Raw genomic sequence first — 14,728 nt, forward strand, 5'->3', positions numbered from 1 at the left:
GAACGTCTCTGGGCCTCAGTTTCCCGGGCACAGCAACTGCACCGCTCTCCAAACGTGGCTGTGAGGCGTGCTGAGCTCACTCCCAGGCCCAATGAGCACAGCCGTGTTCCAGGAACTTCCCTGCCTACCCTCCTGGTCACATTTGGGGTTTGTGGCCACAGTGAATGGGGGCTCAACCAGGGGCCACCTAAGTCCAAACAGTACGGGCTGAACTCAAGGGGATGGGGCAGCAGTGCCGGGCTCCTGGCTGTGTGGCCTGGGCACACCCTTCAGGCTCTCAGCCTCACTCCCCTCACCTGCAAGTGGCTTGCCCAGCCCTACAGGGATTGATGGCGGCTCAGGGGCACCCAAGAGAATAGGTAGGGGCCCACACACCACACGCACACAGCCACGCTTACAAATGTAATCTGGGCACCAGCACGCGCCCTGGGGATTCTAGAAATTCTACACAATGGAAAGCTCAAAAACAGCCCCTGAGCCGTGAGTGGCCAGGGCCAGTTGGGGCGCCGTGGCCAGGCCCTCCCGGCTGAGTCCACCCCCGGTCCCTGCCAGGGCGAATGGCCCACTGTGCCGCCGGCGGCCCGGCCCGCACCCCAGGCGGGAATCGTTCGCGGAACACCAGCTCCCACGGCCCGGCTCCACGGGGCCAGCACCCAGCTCAGGGCGCACCCTCGGCCAGGCGGGCCAGGCCCTCTCGCAGCTCGCTCAGCTCGAACAGCCTGACGTCCAGCAGCTGTGCAGCCCGGCCCACCTCGGCCCGCGCCCGCTCCCGCTCGGCCCGTGCCTCCTCCAGGCTTCGCTCCATTGCCCGCAGCTGGTGCTCCAGCTCTGCGTTGCGGGTCTCCAGGTCCTGCAACAGGGAGAGGGTGGGCAGAGTTGGGGGCCCCAAAGTCTGAAGGGTCACCAACGCTGCCTGGGGCATCCAGCGTCTGAGTGCCATCCCCACAGTTTCCACTCTGGGCCAAGCCCCTTCTGTCTCCAGGCCTCCTCCCTGACACCTCTGCCCAAGACATTCCCCAGCCCCCTGGCCAATCTGAATAGCATAGTACTAATCACATCCCTCTTCTGCTCAAAAACCTCCTGTGAGCCATCAGGCTGAAATGAAATCCACACCCTCTCCCTCCTTTCCTTGGTCATCCCAACTTAGCCTCACCAGCCTCCTTGCGGTTCCTTGAACACACTGACTTGCGCCCCACCTCAGGGCCTTTGCACATGCTGTGCACTCTACTGAGGAGACAATAAGGAACATTTCCTCAACTTCTCTCTCGCCTGGACACTTTTGGGCACACCAGATCATTTAACATCTCCACCTGCTGGACTCACAGCACATGCCCCACGATTGTTTCTCAGATAAAATCTTCAGCAAAAGCCAGGCCAGTCAGACCTGGGTTCAAATGCAGGCTCCTGACCTCAGGCTGAGGAGGTGTGAAGACTTGATGGGGTCAAGTATGCAGATTCAGCGGGGACTCAAATATTGCTCGTTGAATGAATGGATGGCTATGAAACATCGTACTAACAACCATAGCTTACAAGCCTCCTGCTGTGCCTCAGACCTTCCATGCACCTAGTCTTCCCAATCCTTCCCAACCTTAAGCAGGTATCTTTCCAACCCCGTTTATAGGTGAAGAAACTGAGGTTCAGGGAGTCATATAGGTGCCCAGGACCCGCCAGGAAGGGACGATCCCAGGTCTGTCCCACACCCAGGCCTGGCTGCCCATGCGTGGTCACCCCACCTCATGGCAACCACACCCACCTGCACCTTCTGCTGTGTCTCCTCGCGCTCGGTGGCATCCGGGGCCTCACGGGGCCCACTGGTCTGGCTCTTCAGTGTCTGAATCTCCTGGAAGAGAAGAGTTCCCAAGGTCTGTTCCGGGGGTCCCAGCTCCCTTACAGACACGCTCACACACTCAGTGCTCACCTGGTCCTTGGTTTGCACCAGGGCCTCCAGCTGCTCCAATGATTGGCCTGGCCCCTCCTTCTCGCTGCCTGAGGGTGGCTCGGTGGCTGCCTGGGCCTCCAGCTCAGCCACCTGTGTAGACAGTAAGGTCAGCACCTGACACCCCAGCCTGCACTCTCCTGACCCCTGGGCAATCAGCCTCCTGTTCACTCACCCCCTCCAGTTGGGACCACCACCCCACTGCTGGCAGGTAGGACTTCAGGGTCTGACAACCCTCTGAGGCTGGCATTATTTCAGACCCATGTCACAGAGCAAGAAACTGAGGCTCAGGAAAGTGACCGGCTGAGATCACACAGCCAGTCGGTGAACTCAGGACACAGAGGACGTGCCGGCACGTTGTGGCCAGGGCCACCTGGGGCTCAGCGAAGGCCGGGTCTCCTCACCCGCTGCCGCAGCCGCTCGGCCTCTGCACGCTGGGCCTCCAGCTGCTGCCTCCACTGGGCGGCGGCCGCGTTGGCCTCTCGCAGGGCGCCCGCCAACTTGTTGTTGCTGTCCTGCAGCGCGAAGAACTCGGCCTCCCACTGCACCTCGCCCACCGAGCTGCGGGGACGCGACGGTCGGCGGGGGGCGGGGTCGGGAGAGCGCGGGGCCAGGGGTGGGCGGCCCCGGGGACGCGGGGTGCTGCCGGGGCGGGGTCCCAGCGGGCGCACGGTCCCAGCTCAGGGTGACAGTCGGAAGGCGCGGTGGGGCCGGCCCTTGGGGACGTGGTCAGCCACGGGGTCAGCCTCCTCCCCTTCCCGGGGCTCGGGTCCCCAGGCAGATCCGCCGCCCGTGCCACCCCGGCGGCTCCTCAGCAGCCCCTCCCCCGCCCTCCGTCCTGCCCCGCCCTACCCCCCTCACCCCTCGGACAGCATCTTCTTGAGCCGCTCTCGCTCTGCCGGGCCGGGGACGTCCGCGCTCTGGCTGCGGAACAGTTTCTCGTCCCCGGGGCCGTTGGCACTGACGAGGGGGCTAGGGGGCACCTAAGGGTGTGGGCAGAAGTGGGGTCACGGTGGGAGTGGCTTCAGTCAAGAACCAGTTAGGTCACGGTTGGGGGTCAGGGCTGATGTTAGCGGGGTCCTGACTGAGGACAGGGAGGTCCTCCAAGGCACTGGGATCCGAGTGTGCCCCTCACCTCCTCATCCACCCTCCATGGCTCCCCATGGCCCCTGGGCCGGAGTTTCAGGCTCTGCCCCCCTTGTCTGCTTCTCCTCTTACCACCCCCCAGGAGCCAACCTGATGTAGTTTGGTCTGAACCCACTGTGATAGTTGAAATCTGCAAAGGGGGAGCAATCTGACACCCCCCTGCTATCCCCCAACATCAGTGCCCTTTCCTGGGGCCGCATGTCAATATCCACTTAAGATACTGATGGGAAGCCCTTTCCACCAGCTGAATTCTTTATGAACCCACCTCACTGCCTAGACCAGGAGCCCTGAGGGCAGGGGCCAGCCTACTTTTTCATCTCTGTAAGCCCTGTGCCCAGCCCTGGGCCTGGCACACAGACGGTGGTCAATCAATTATGCTGAATACATGAATGGAAGAGAACGCCCAGGGCCAGTTCTTCACTCAGCCCTCTACTCAGCCATTTCAACTTCCAGGTCTCTATTCCACCATCTAGGCTGGTCTTCTGGCCTTCCCTGACACAAGGCCGCACCAGACCGTCTATGACACGCTCCCACAGCCCCCCCGCCCTCCTCCATAGTCCCTGCCATGGGTCTAGTTTTACATTGTCATTTGTGAGCATTTGGTCCTGGGCACTGGCACAGCATCTGGACCCCCCAATATCAGCTGAGTGCCTGGCGCCACGGGACAGGGAGTGCTGACCTGGTGGGCTGGGAGCCCCAGGGCCGGACTGGTGAGCTCCCCCCCATCCTGAGATTTCTCCCGGGCCAACCTCGCTGCTTCCTTCACTTCCTGGAACTTCTCAGCAAACTGAGGAAGGGGGGGCAGGAACAGACAGTCAGCAAACCCCCAGCCTCCTTCCCGAGGGCCCCCCCAGGACACCCCCATCCCGCACTGTCACTTTGGAAGCAACTTTAGGAACTGTGTGCATCTTCTCCTCTCATGAACCGGAAAAATGGGAAGAAGCTTTGGAAAATGACGCCCCAATGAGCAGAGTGGTATCAGTGTCAGGATGGGATGTCCACAGAGGTGCATGACATCGAGCCACCTTGAGAAAGAGATCCCTTTTCCTCTCAGTCAGGCTATTCCAGCAAGGAGGGCCCCAGCTGGGCGCTGCTCCGTCTGGAAGGCCTGCATGCTGTGAACACCCCTCTGGGATGGAGGGAAGGCAGGGTGTGGGCTCGGAGCCCGAGCGGCACCACAGCCAGTGAGAAAGTGACACCCGATCCTCATTTCTGTCACACTGATGTTTATGTCTACCACCCACTCCAGTTCCAGGTAGGGCAGGAGACAGTTTTTTTCATTTTAAAGTAAATTTCCTTCGTTGGAAAATAATTTTTTAAAGAAAATATTCACAGACATCCAACCACTTTTTTGTGCAAACTGGGGGGAAATGGCCTTTTCAAAAAATGGCCCAAGAGCAACGAATACCCACAAGGGAAAAAGCATTCCTATCTTATACCACTCACAGAAATCAACTCAAGACCCCAATGGGAAAAGAAAACTAAAGTTTCTAGGAGAAAAGAAGAAAATCATCATGACCTCAGCAGGACTCAGAGCGCCAGCCACACAGGGAGACAGTGGGTGAGACATAGCGAAGTCTAGAGAGGACACAGGGTGGGGCGATGGCGGAGGGAGTGCCAGGGTGTGTGGGGAAGCGCCCAGCCCAGCCCAGGCACCCAGAGAGGGCAGGGTGTTTCCTGAGATGGAGCAGGTGGCCAGCAGAGCTGAGACGTGAACCAGGGAGCGGGGAAGGGGCTTCTGGCTTGTCTGATTCTCTATGCCCATTCTGCAGGTGGGAAGATGGAGGCCCAGCCCCTTCCTAGAGTCCCCAGTGCATTCAGGAGAAGACCCAGGCACAGCCCTGTCCCTCCCACCACACACCCCCGAGACCCACCTGGGTCAGATGCTGCTCAGAAGCAAAACCCAGGCCGTAGACAGTGTTGGCACGACTGTCTGCCCACTGCCCAAACTTCTGGGAGGTTTTGGTAAAGGTCATGTTGGGGGTGACAGTGCTGTTGATGATGGCCTGGGGAGGGGGGAGCAAAGTTCAAGGTCGATGGGACTGGTAATAATGAACATGAACCCCCCTGGGGTATCACTTTGCATCAGCACCTTGGAGGTCCTCGCTCTGAACTATTTCAGGAGGAAGAGATAAGGCCCAGAAAGGGTCAGGGCTCCCCCTGGCACACAGCAAGGTAGCGACCATACCCAAGCCTGTCACGGGACCCCTGGCACCTGCCGCCCCACCCAGGCCCTGCCGGGACCTTGGCACCCCCGATGCTGATGATTCGGTAGACATTGCGGGTGGCATCATAGAAGTAGGAGACGGTGAGCGCGTGCTTGCCCGCCGGGATCCAGTTCCGCTTGGTGGCCGGGTCGATCTGGAACACATGCGCCCGTGTGCTGAAGATGGGCTGCTCCCTGCACAGGGAGAGGGTGCTCAGTGGGGCCGGGCGCCACCTAGGGGGCTCAGGGCCCAGCAGGTAGAGGCGGGGGCTCACCTGGCTGTGGACATTGGTCAGGTTGAGCTGGGTTCCAAGGGGCAGCCAGAGGGATGGCAGAAGCTCCTGGTTTCGCCTCTGGAGGGAGAGGAGGCCTGTGAGTGTCCCCCACAGGCCAGGCTGAGGGAGGCCATGCAAGTCCGACCTCAAGACCCACCACCAGGAGCACCATTCATAGAACTTCAATGAAAAGGGTGAAGGAGTTAGTCGCTCACTCAGAACGTAAAGACCCCGTGTCTCTCCATCTGGAGGCAGCCCCACACCCTGGGCAGGAGCCAGGGGGCCCCTGACACCCCAGGCAAACCTCTCCTCATCCTGGTCACTGGACCCCAGAGAAGCCCCCTCAGTCTCGGAGCTGGGCAGAGGAGGCCAAGGCCAGCTCCTACTTTCTGCCGCATTCACCCATCACTCCCCAAACCAGCGCCTCCGTCAAAAAGTGGGGCCTGGCCAGGCACCAAGTGGGAAACCAGTCCCCCAGTGGACCCACGGAGAGACCCCTCAGCCTCCAATCTGGGGCAGAGGCACACCTTGGAGACAAAGTCCAAATGCCCAGGACGCCTCCAGACTAGTTCAAAAGACAAGATGTAGCCACATAGGTCCACCCTGGTGCCCACTCTAGACGCCCGTCACCACTCAGTCTCGACACCATGGGGGCTGGGTGGGACCCTAGGTCCAGGAGGGACCTCGGGGAGGGGGAGGCAAAGCGGGGGAAGGGAGGCCCCGGCCCAGCCCTGTCCTGGGCAGCTGCTGTCCCGGTCACAGGGTCTGAAACCCGAGCCCCTGGGTGGGGGTGGGGCGGCAGCTTCGGCGGGGTTGGGGGTGGGTCCTGGGTCCCAGGAACTCAGGCCTTTCCGGCGGCACGGACGCTCCTGCCGCGACTTGCGGCGTTTGGGGAAAGTTACTCACCAGCTAGTCATGCGCTTCGGGTGCGGCGGGACTCCCGGAGGGCCCGACCCCGCCCGGTGCCGGGGGTCCCCAATCGCGTGCGGGGGCGAAGCCCCACCCCATGCGCCCCAGTCCCGGGGGCCTGACATTCAGTCAGGATTGAGTCCCCACCGGCGTCAGCAGAGGGGCGCCCTGCGCGTACCCCAACTTCAGGAAGTGCAGCCCCCGACCCTGGAACTTCCAAGATCCCCGCGACGCACCCCGACTCCAGGTCCAGAACTTCGGGGACACATTATCTGTCTCCTCCAACCCCAGGTCCAGAACTTCGAGGATCCTCCGCGCCGTCCCCGACTCCTAAACTTCGGGGACCCCCTGCCACCCTTCCATCTCCAAGTCGGGAATTTCGGGGTGCCCTCGTGCCGCCCCCGCCTCCCAGATTCAGAACTTCGGAGACACCTTCGCAGCTTCCTCCCACGCCGGGCCCGGAACTTTGGGAACCCCTCGCACGGTCCCCTCCCCGACCCCGACTCCGGAACTTCGGGGCCCCCGCGCCCCCTGAAGCTCTGAACTTCGGGGCTCGCAGAGCCGCCCCCAGCCTCTGTGTCCGGAACTTCAGGGACCCCCCCCGCCCTCCCCCCGGCCCGAGAACCTCAGGGTCCCCGCGCCCCCGCGCAGGCTCGGCTGGCCCGGCTCACCCTGCCAGCTCGGCGCCCCGCGAGTGTCCGGGCGCGAGTCGGGTGGGCCCCCGGCGCCGACTCCCCGCAGCCCGGCGCCCCGCTCGCTCGCTGGCTCCGGGGCCCGCGCCCTCCGCGCCGCCCTCCGCACCGCCCGCGCCTTTGTCTGCGCCGCCGCCGCCGCCCGCGCCGCCTCCGGTCCCATCGCGGCCGGTCCCGACGCGGCCGCCGCCCGCCCCGCCTCCCCGGGCCCCGAGGCCGCCCCGCAGCGCCCCCTGCCGGCCTCCGCGGCGGGGGGGGAGGGGAGAGCCGAGTGGGGAGAGGGTTAAGGACGGGGAAGAGGCCCAGACCCCGAGACAGAGAGACGGGGAGAGACACAGGAGACGACAGACAGAGACAGAGGTGGACAGTGGGGAATGTGGCCTCATTCCCTCGTCAAGGGTGGCCCTAACCCTCCAGATCACTGCTGCCTTCTGCCCTTAATGAGAGTCAGGTCCCTCTCCACCTGAGGGAGGTCCACGGGCAGGAGCACATCTGTCACTTTGGTGGGTGCAGGGCCTGCACACAGTAGGTGCTCAGTGCGTGTCGCCAGGAAATGGAAGACGGCTGGGCAGAGAGGGGGCTGCAGGAGGCTGAGAGAGGTGAATTACTAATGGGCGTTTAATGGGGCTTGATCCCGGGCGCTGGCTCAGAATGCTTCCTGCCTGCCCAACCGCCCTGATCTCCAGCCTGGGGCTTCTGTCTCCCCCTGAGACCACCGCAGCAACGGCAGTGATGGTTAGATTACGATGACTGTCGCTGTATCACAGGGTCCCGGAATCCAGGAGGGAGGGAGTGTGAGGGTCCAGTTGCCACCCAATGGGTGAGTCCCCTGGGTCTGCCACCTCTAGCTAGAGGAGCCCACCCCTCACACATTTGCCAGGAGGGGCTCTTTCTGAACCTGAGCCAGGCACGGGCTCCCCAGGCCCCAGCCCTCCTGGGGGCCCACTTTTCGGTCCTGCAGCTGCCCTCTCTCTGGAGATTCCTCCAGAGCCACAGAGAGCCAGGTCGTCAGGGCGGTGGGCAGAGCCCGGGGCTCCTCATGAACCATGGCCTGCAGTTCCCACAAGCTCCGAGCCTCGGTTTTGAGCTTTCCAACAACTTCGGAGGGTTTTGCTCTTCATGTCCTCTGCTCACATCCCCTCTCCCTGTTCTTTTATTTCCATTTCCCCTGACGGGAATCACACGTCTGAGCTGCTAGCTGCCTTCAGATGACCTTGAGGGAACTCCAGGTCCTGACATTCCTGGGGACTTGTTCCAGGCCAAGATCTGAACTTTGCTCCCTCCAGGCCTTTGCCCAAGCTGTTCCCTCCACCTGGAATGCCCCTCCCACAGCTGTACATTCTTCCTAGTCCTTCCGGGCTCAGCTCCACTGCCGCCTCTCCTGGAAGCTTCTCTGGCTGTCCTGGGCTTAGAAGGGATCTCCCCCTCACCTGCCTCACAGCCCCATCCCTTTCTGTGAGATCCCTATCCGTGTTACCTGGTTATTACCTCTGGGTGCTCCTAGAGCCCCAGCCTCGCCTAGCACAAGAAGGAAACTGAGGCACCGACTCAGTTTCCCCAGCTGCTTCTAACTTCACAAGGCATCTGCACAGGCAAGGGATTTGGCTGCGCTCTCAGGCCCAAAGCCACGAAACGCTTGAACACTGTGGGGAACAAAGAAAATACCGTCTGTTCTGTGTAGAGAGTGACTTTTCCTTATTACCAAAAAAATGATTTAAAAAGAAGTAACTGGAAAGGTCCTGGCAGGGTTAAGGCTTCTGGAAGCCACTCAGGGTGTACTGAGTGCTGGCAGGCTGCAGAGCTGGGGCCACATGGCTATTCTATGGGGGCAGCTGGGGGAAGGGCAGTTGCCTTCCTGCTTGTGTGGGCAGAAGGCAACAGCATGAGGGGGAACGAGCCCCCCTCTCAGACCTCCAGGAGAGGCTGGGATGGGGTTGGCCTTGAGCAGCCCCAACCTGAAGTTGTCTTAGTCAAGTCTAGACCGAAAGAATGGCTTTATCAGTATGGACCTCAGTTTTCTTGCCTGGAGAATGGGCTGATGCTCACAGGGCTGGGGGTTGTGGGGGAGGAGGCAAGGAGGATCCAAGCAACAGTGGCAGCTCCTCGCTGTCCCCTGGGTATAGATGGGTATGGGGCTGCCTGAGCCCCCTGCTGCCTGGGCGTATCCTTGCAGGGTGGCTGGCTAGAAGCAACAGCATTCCCTTGGGGTTGTGGAAGAACATGAGGGAAAGAGCTCTGTGTCACAGGAGGAGCCAAACAGGGACTAGGACAGCTTGTCCAGCTGTAGGGAAGCTGCATTTGTGGAGTGGCTCTTACGGGTCAAGCACTGGCCTCTGCCCAGTTAAATCTGACCCAACCTTTGGACTAAAACTAAATCCTCTGTCCTCTCTGGGGAGTTCCTATCCCACCAGATCAGGGTAAGTCTGTCACTCTTCCCAAAGCTACATGCCCGACGACATGGCACAGGTCACAGCGGCCACTTGGATTTGTTATGGCCTGATTTGGTTACTCTCCACCTCTTCTGTGGCTCAGCACCCAGAGCAGGTCTGACCTGCAGCAGGAACTCTGTAAACACTTCCAGAAGGAGGGGCTCCCGAGGCTCAGCCTTGGTCCTTGGTGTTCTTAAGTCACATAAGCCAGGGAGTGAATCCCAGACCTGCCTCTTACCAGCAGTGTGAGCCTAAAGAAGCCACTTTCCCTCTCTGTGCCTTAGTTTTCCCATCTGTAAAATGTGCATAAGAATGGTGCCCACTCCTGAGGTTTCCTGTCAGGATCCAGTGAGTCCTTGCGTGAAGAGAGCATGACTCTAGGAGTTTAATAAATACTTGCTACTATAAACATATGTATTCTTGGCTGTCTGGGCATGTGGTATTGATCCTGGACCAAATTCCTTTTTTTTTTTTTTAAAGATTTTATTTTTCCTTTTTCTCCCAAAGCCCCCTGGTACATAGTTGTGTATTTTTAGTTGTGGGTCCTTCTAGTTGTGGCATGTGGGATGCCGCCTCAGCAGGACTTGATGAGCGGTGCCATGTCCGTGCCCAGGATTCGAACCGGAGAAACCATGGGCTGCCAAAGCAGAGCATGCGAACTTAACTGCTCGGCCACAGGGCCGGCTCCATGAGCCGAATTCTTAATATTTTCTCTTTCAGGAGTTGACGGGTCCCAACCAGGCATGAACTCTTGAGGACAGAAATGGGTCCAACCTGGTATGATATCTTCTAAATCTTTAGTTATGGTCCCCTTATGTGCCCCTCCAGCCATCTTCCTCTTTCTCCCCATTCCACTAGCCATGGCCAGTTGGACCGGCCACCAGACCTTGTCCTCCTGGAAAACTCCTATTCATCCCTAAAAGCCCCACCTCCAATGCCTTCTTCTCCAAGAAGCTCCCCCCTCCTCTCCCTCTGGACTCTTCCTTCCTTCTGGTCTAACCCTGACCCCAAGAGCCTGGGGGTGTCTGTGTTCAGCTCTGACTCTCCCAGCAGGAGTGCACCTGGAAGTGTGCAGGCACTGAGGAAGCCTGAGGCTTCCCTTGGGCTTGGCATCTCCCCGCATTGGACGGACACATGGGGCTCATGGCAGAGGAGAGTTAGATGACTCAAAACTGGTGATTCTTCATTATTTGAAAGTGACCCCGCCTTAAATTTAGATCCAACTCAACTTCCCCCCAAGGCCAAGTTTAATTCATTAAACAAACAGCCCCCAGGAAGTGACAGAGCCAGGCCTCTCAGGCCCAGGCATGAAGGGGCTGGGGGTGGGATCCGGCTCTGGGTTATGGACTTGAGTTCCAGGACCAGGGCGGGTTGGGGGTGGGGGAGGCCGACCTCAAGCCCCCTCCAAACTCCAGACCTGGATCTGCGGTTCGGTTCCCACAGACCTCATTACCCTAATTCGCCACATGCACTAATTACCTCCACGGTGCCAGGTGGCTGGGCGGGGCTGCCCCACTTTGGGGAGGTAGGTCGGCCCAATTATTTTTGGCTCTGTCGTCCTTGAGGGCTCCGCCACCCGCCTGCGTGAAGGGCAGAAAGTGGGGCGGCGGAATCGCGGTCACATCAGGAGAGACACTGGGAGACTTGGGGGTCAGTCGTGTTGGCCCAGGAGCTCCCTGAGCAGGGGGCTTTGGACCCGAGGCCTGAGGGTCTTTGGCATCCATCTGGAGGCAGCAAGATCTGGAAGGACTGGGAATCATCCAGCTCCACAGGGGACTGGTCTGGAGGCCTGTTTTAAGTGTGGCACCATTGGTGGGAGAGGATGGGCGTGCAAATCCTCACTCCCACCAACTTGATGGGTGTTCCTGGGCATGTGACCTTCTCTTTTTGCACCTTTTCTGAGGAATCAAATGAGGATAATAACTTAGAAAGAGTGCTCTGGGCAGAGGGCATAGCATGTACAAAGGCCCTGAGGTGAGGATGGGCTGGGTGTGTTGGCAGAACAGCAGGGAGGCCAAGATAGCCAGAGCAGAGTGAGTGGGAAGAGAGTAGGGGACACTGAGGGCTAAGGGAATCCCAGAAGCCAGGTGGGACCTCACAGGCAGTGGTGAGGTTCATGGGTTTCCCTCTGAGTCAGGATTCTCCTCTCTGGGTACTGGGGAGCTATGGGAGAGTTTGGAGCCAGAGAGGGAGGGAAGTGATTAGCTTTATACTGCAGGCTCCAGGCCAGGTGTCAGCTCTTGGGAGAGAACTAGATGTCTGTGCATGTGCAGAAAGCGGACAGAGCCTCCCTTTCTCTGAACTCTGTTTCCCCATCTCGGGTAGAGGCCTGAGGCTTGGACAGCCCCAGGACACACTGGACCCTCAGCCAGGGAAGCTCCCCTCCCCCCAAACTCCCAAATTCTGGCCCAGCATTCTTCATGGCCTCCCCTTCGCCTGCCCTCTCCTCCTACTCTCCTTCTGGGGCCTCGAAGGAACAGCTGTGGGAACAGAGAGCGGGAGGCCTCAGGGAAGGCGGCACGGAGGGGCTCCGGGGGCCGTGTTCCCGCTTGGTGACAGCCCACGCGGGGCCGCTGGGTGCCGAATGTTCTTGCAGGAATGGGGTGACTCAGATGCTGCAGTCTCCTCCCTCGGTCTGCTAAGGGAGGCCATTCCTGGTCCCCAGGCGCAGGCTGGAGGCAGGATTTGCCTCTCCAGGCTGCCCCGGACCAGCGCACCCCAGGGGTCCCTTCAACTGGCATTGTCCCCTTTCCTGCTCCGGTGCCTCCCGCGGCTCTCCTGTGGGCTTTAAAAGAAAACCCAGCTCCTCATTGACGTGGCCCAGCTGCTGGACCCCGCTCTGAGCCTTTGCACCAGCCTCTGCCTACAGCCTGGAATGTGAGCTTCGACGCTCCCTCTTCCCTGAAGCCTTCCCAGACTCGCTCCACTCTCTCGACCCTGACCCCACAGGATGAGGTGGCATCTGCATCCGGCTTTGCCCCCACCCCAGACGGGGGTCTCCCTGGAGTCCCGGCTCAGGCAAGGCCTCTCAGGGGCCCCACTGTCACCCGGTGTGGGAGGGCACAAAGAGGACACTGGGGGAGGAGGACACCTGCCGTGGCAGCCCAAGCCTGACGGTCTGCCTCCTTGGCCCAACCTCTAACCTCATTTTTATAGAAGATGAAACTGAGGCTCAGGGGGCTTAAGCCACTTTCTCAAATTAAAAACTGGCTGGGAGGAAAAACTGGACCTCAAACCTGGGCCCGAGAGGCCAGGCCTGGCGCCCTGCAGCCTGCAGAGGCTCAGCCGCCCATAGGAGCGGGAGGGGGCATTCACCTGGCTGCAGGTCGACCTGTGCAGCCGGGGCTCAGACCCAGAGGTCCCACAGCCCGTCTCCATGGACACACTGGGGGCCTCCCTGCGCCCCTGTTTCCTCCTGCATAAGATGGAGGTTCCTCATCGCTAACTTGTGTTTACTGAGCACCTACTAGGCGCCAGCCCTGTGGGAGGCCCTGCCTCAGCGCACTCTAGCTATCTGGGGGACAAGATGGATGACAAACAGGACCAAGTAGGATGACTTCTGACAGCATTTTTTGAAGGAAGGAAAACTAGGCAAAGCAACAGGCAAAGAAGAGTGGTCGGCAAAGGCTGCTCTGAAGAGCTGGTGATTTGGGGGAACCGCATGTGCAAAGGCCCTGTGGGAATATGCTCAGTCCTTGCAGCAGCACTGAGGAAGCCTGTGTGGCCAGAGCAGGGTGAGTTGGCGGGGAGAGTGTGGGGCCATGTGGGCAGGGAGCTTCCCAGGATGGGTCACAAGGAGCCTTATGGGCCCCAGAGAAGAGTGTGGACTTTATACTTAGAGCACTGGAGAGCCATGGGAGGCTTTTGAGCAGGAGAGGAACATGATCTGCTTTTACACTTTTAGATAAGATTGACCAGGGCGCCGCACGCGAATGGACTGGGGTGATTCTGACGCTTTCCTCCTCGGTCGTCGCCGTGCAGAGGGCATCCTGGGCTGTGCTTGATAAGCAGATGACGTTGTTTTTAGCACTACTGTTACATCTTTGCAGAGGGCCGCAGGCTCTGACCTCGGACCTCTCCCAGGGAGGAGGCCCCTCTCTGTAGCTCCCTTGTGCCTTGCCTGGCTCCGTCTCTCTCACAGGTCCTGGATGCTGGCCCCGGCCTTATCGCTGAAATCTCACGCCTCCCGCCCCAGGGAAACATCTGTTTCCCTGAGCGAGGATCCTGCAGCCCCAAGGGAGGTCACAGAGGAGGCTGCTGTGCCGCGGGCTGGAGGAGGAGAGCCACTGATGGACAGAGAGTGGGTCGCACATTGGGCACCGCCCGCACACACAGGGGAGACACTCTGCACAGGCTGCAATCAGGGGCCTCGGTTAGAGTCCTGCCCTGTCTTATTCTAGCTGGGGGGCCAGAGAGCAGCAGCCAGGCCTCCGGGGCCTGAAGATTCCTCCTGAGAGGGGAATGACAGCATGGCACCAGAGAAACGCTTCTCGCTGGACGGAGCAGGGCAGCATAGCCCACATGACTTGCAGGGCCCGGTGCAAAAGGAAAATGCAGGATGCCTTGTCAAAGAATTATTCAGAACTGTAAGTCAGTGACATCAGAGCACTGAACTCAGAAGCTGGCCCCTGGTGGAGCTTCTGCTGCCCCCTTTTACAGCTGGGGAAACTGAGTCTGAGAGAGGAAAGGGTGCCCAAGAACAGAGGGACCCATGGAGACCCTCCCACCTCCCGGAACAGTGGCAAGTGTGTTGAGTGTAGGGGGGCAGCTGGGACTCAGCCTCCTTGTCACATCTTGGGAACACCAAAGGTTGGGATTGCAGAATTCTGGGAACTGTGGTTCCTGCTTCTCGAGACCCCTTAATTCTCTGTTATAACTAATCCCAAAGCGAACAGGGACGAGGGAGCTGAGTCTGGGGAAGGGGTGTCAGTCCCACCACATCTCAGGCTCCCCGTCACATCATGGGGTCCCTGAGGCTTGGCATTTGTCCTTGGGCCCAGCAGGATATGTCTGGTGGCTGGGCTGAGTCCTTGGGGTGTCCCCGCTGGTCTGGGGGCACCTTCCAGGGAGGCGATGAGCAAGGGCAGGAGGGAGGAGGGGCTGAGGGGCCCCCACAGGGCCTGCCAAGGGGTGAC

At 60.1% G+C, this 14,728-nt stretch overlaps 1 protein-coding gene across 3 annotated transcripts; it reads right to left on the minus strand.

Moving 5' to 3' along the window:
- Positions 1 to 389: 389 nt before the first annotated feature.
- HOMER3 (homer scaffold protein 3) lies at positions 390 to 7,325 on the minus strand. 3 transcript variants are annotated; one of them, XM_044773263.2, is made up of 10 exons: positions 7,144 to 7,325; positions 5,564 to 5,641; positions 5,327 to 5,483; positions 4,957 to 5,088; positions 3,762 to 3,869; positions 2,798 to 2,919; positions 2,341 to 2,497; positions 1,919 to 2,029; positions 1,754 to 1,840; positions 390 to 850 (listed from the first exon to the last, which is right to left on the minus strand). In XM_044773263.2, the coding sequence occupies exons 2-10, from the start codon at positions 5,575 to 5,577 to the stop codon at positions 659 to 661; spliced, it is 1,080 nt and encodes a 359-aa protein (XP_044629198.1). In that variant the 5' UTR covers positions 5,578 to 5,641; positions 7,144 to 7,325; the 3' UTR covers positions 390 to 658. The 3 variants fall into 3 exon arrangements, with proteins under 3 accessions (XP_044629198.1, XP_044629207.1, XP_070375598.1); XM_044773272.2 differs by lacking the exon at positions 7,144 to 7,325 and adding an exon at positions 6,709 to 7,054; XM_070519497.1 differs by lacking the exon at positions 7,144 to 7,325 and adding an exon at positions 6,091 to 6,305.
- Between the last annotated feature and the right edge of the window lie 7,403 nt (positions 7,326 to 14,728).

Source organism: Equus asinus, chromosome 10 (assembly GCF_041296235.1).
Source record: "Equus asinus isolate D_3611 breed Donkey chromosome 10, EquAss-T2T_v2, whole genome shotgun sequence".
NCBI classification, from domain to species: domain Eukaryota; kingdom Metazoa; phylum Chordata; class Mammalia; order Perissodactyla; family Equidae; genus Equus; species Equus asinus.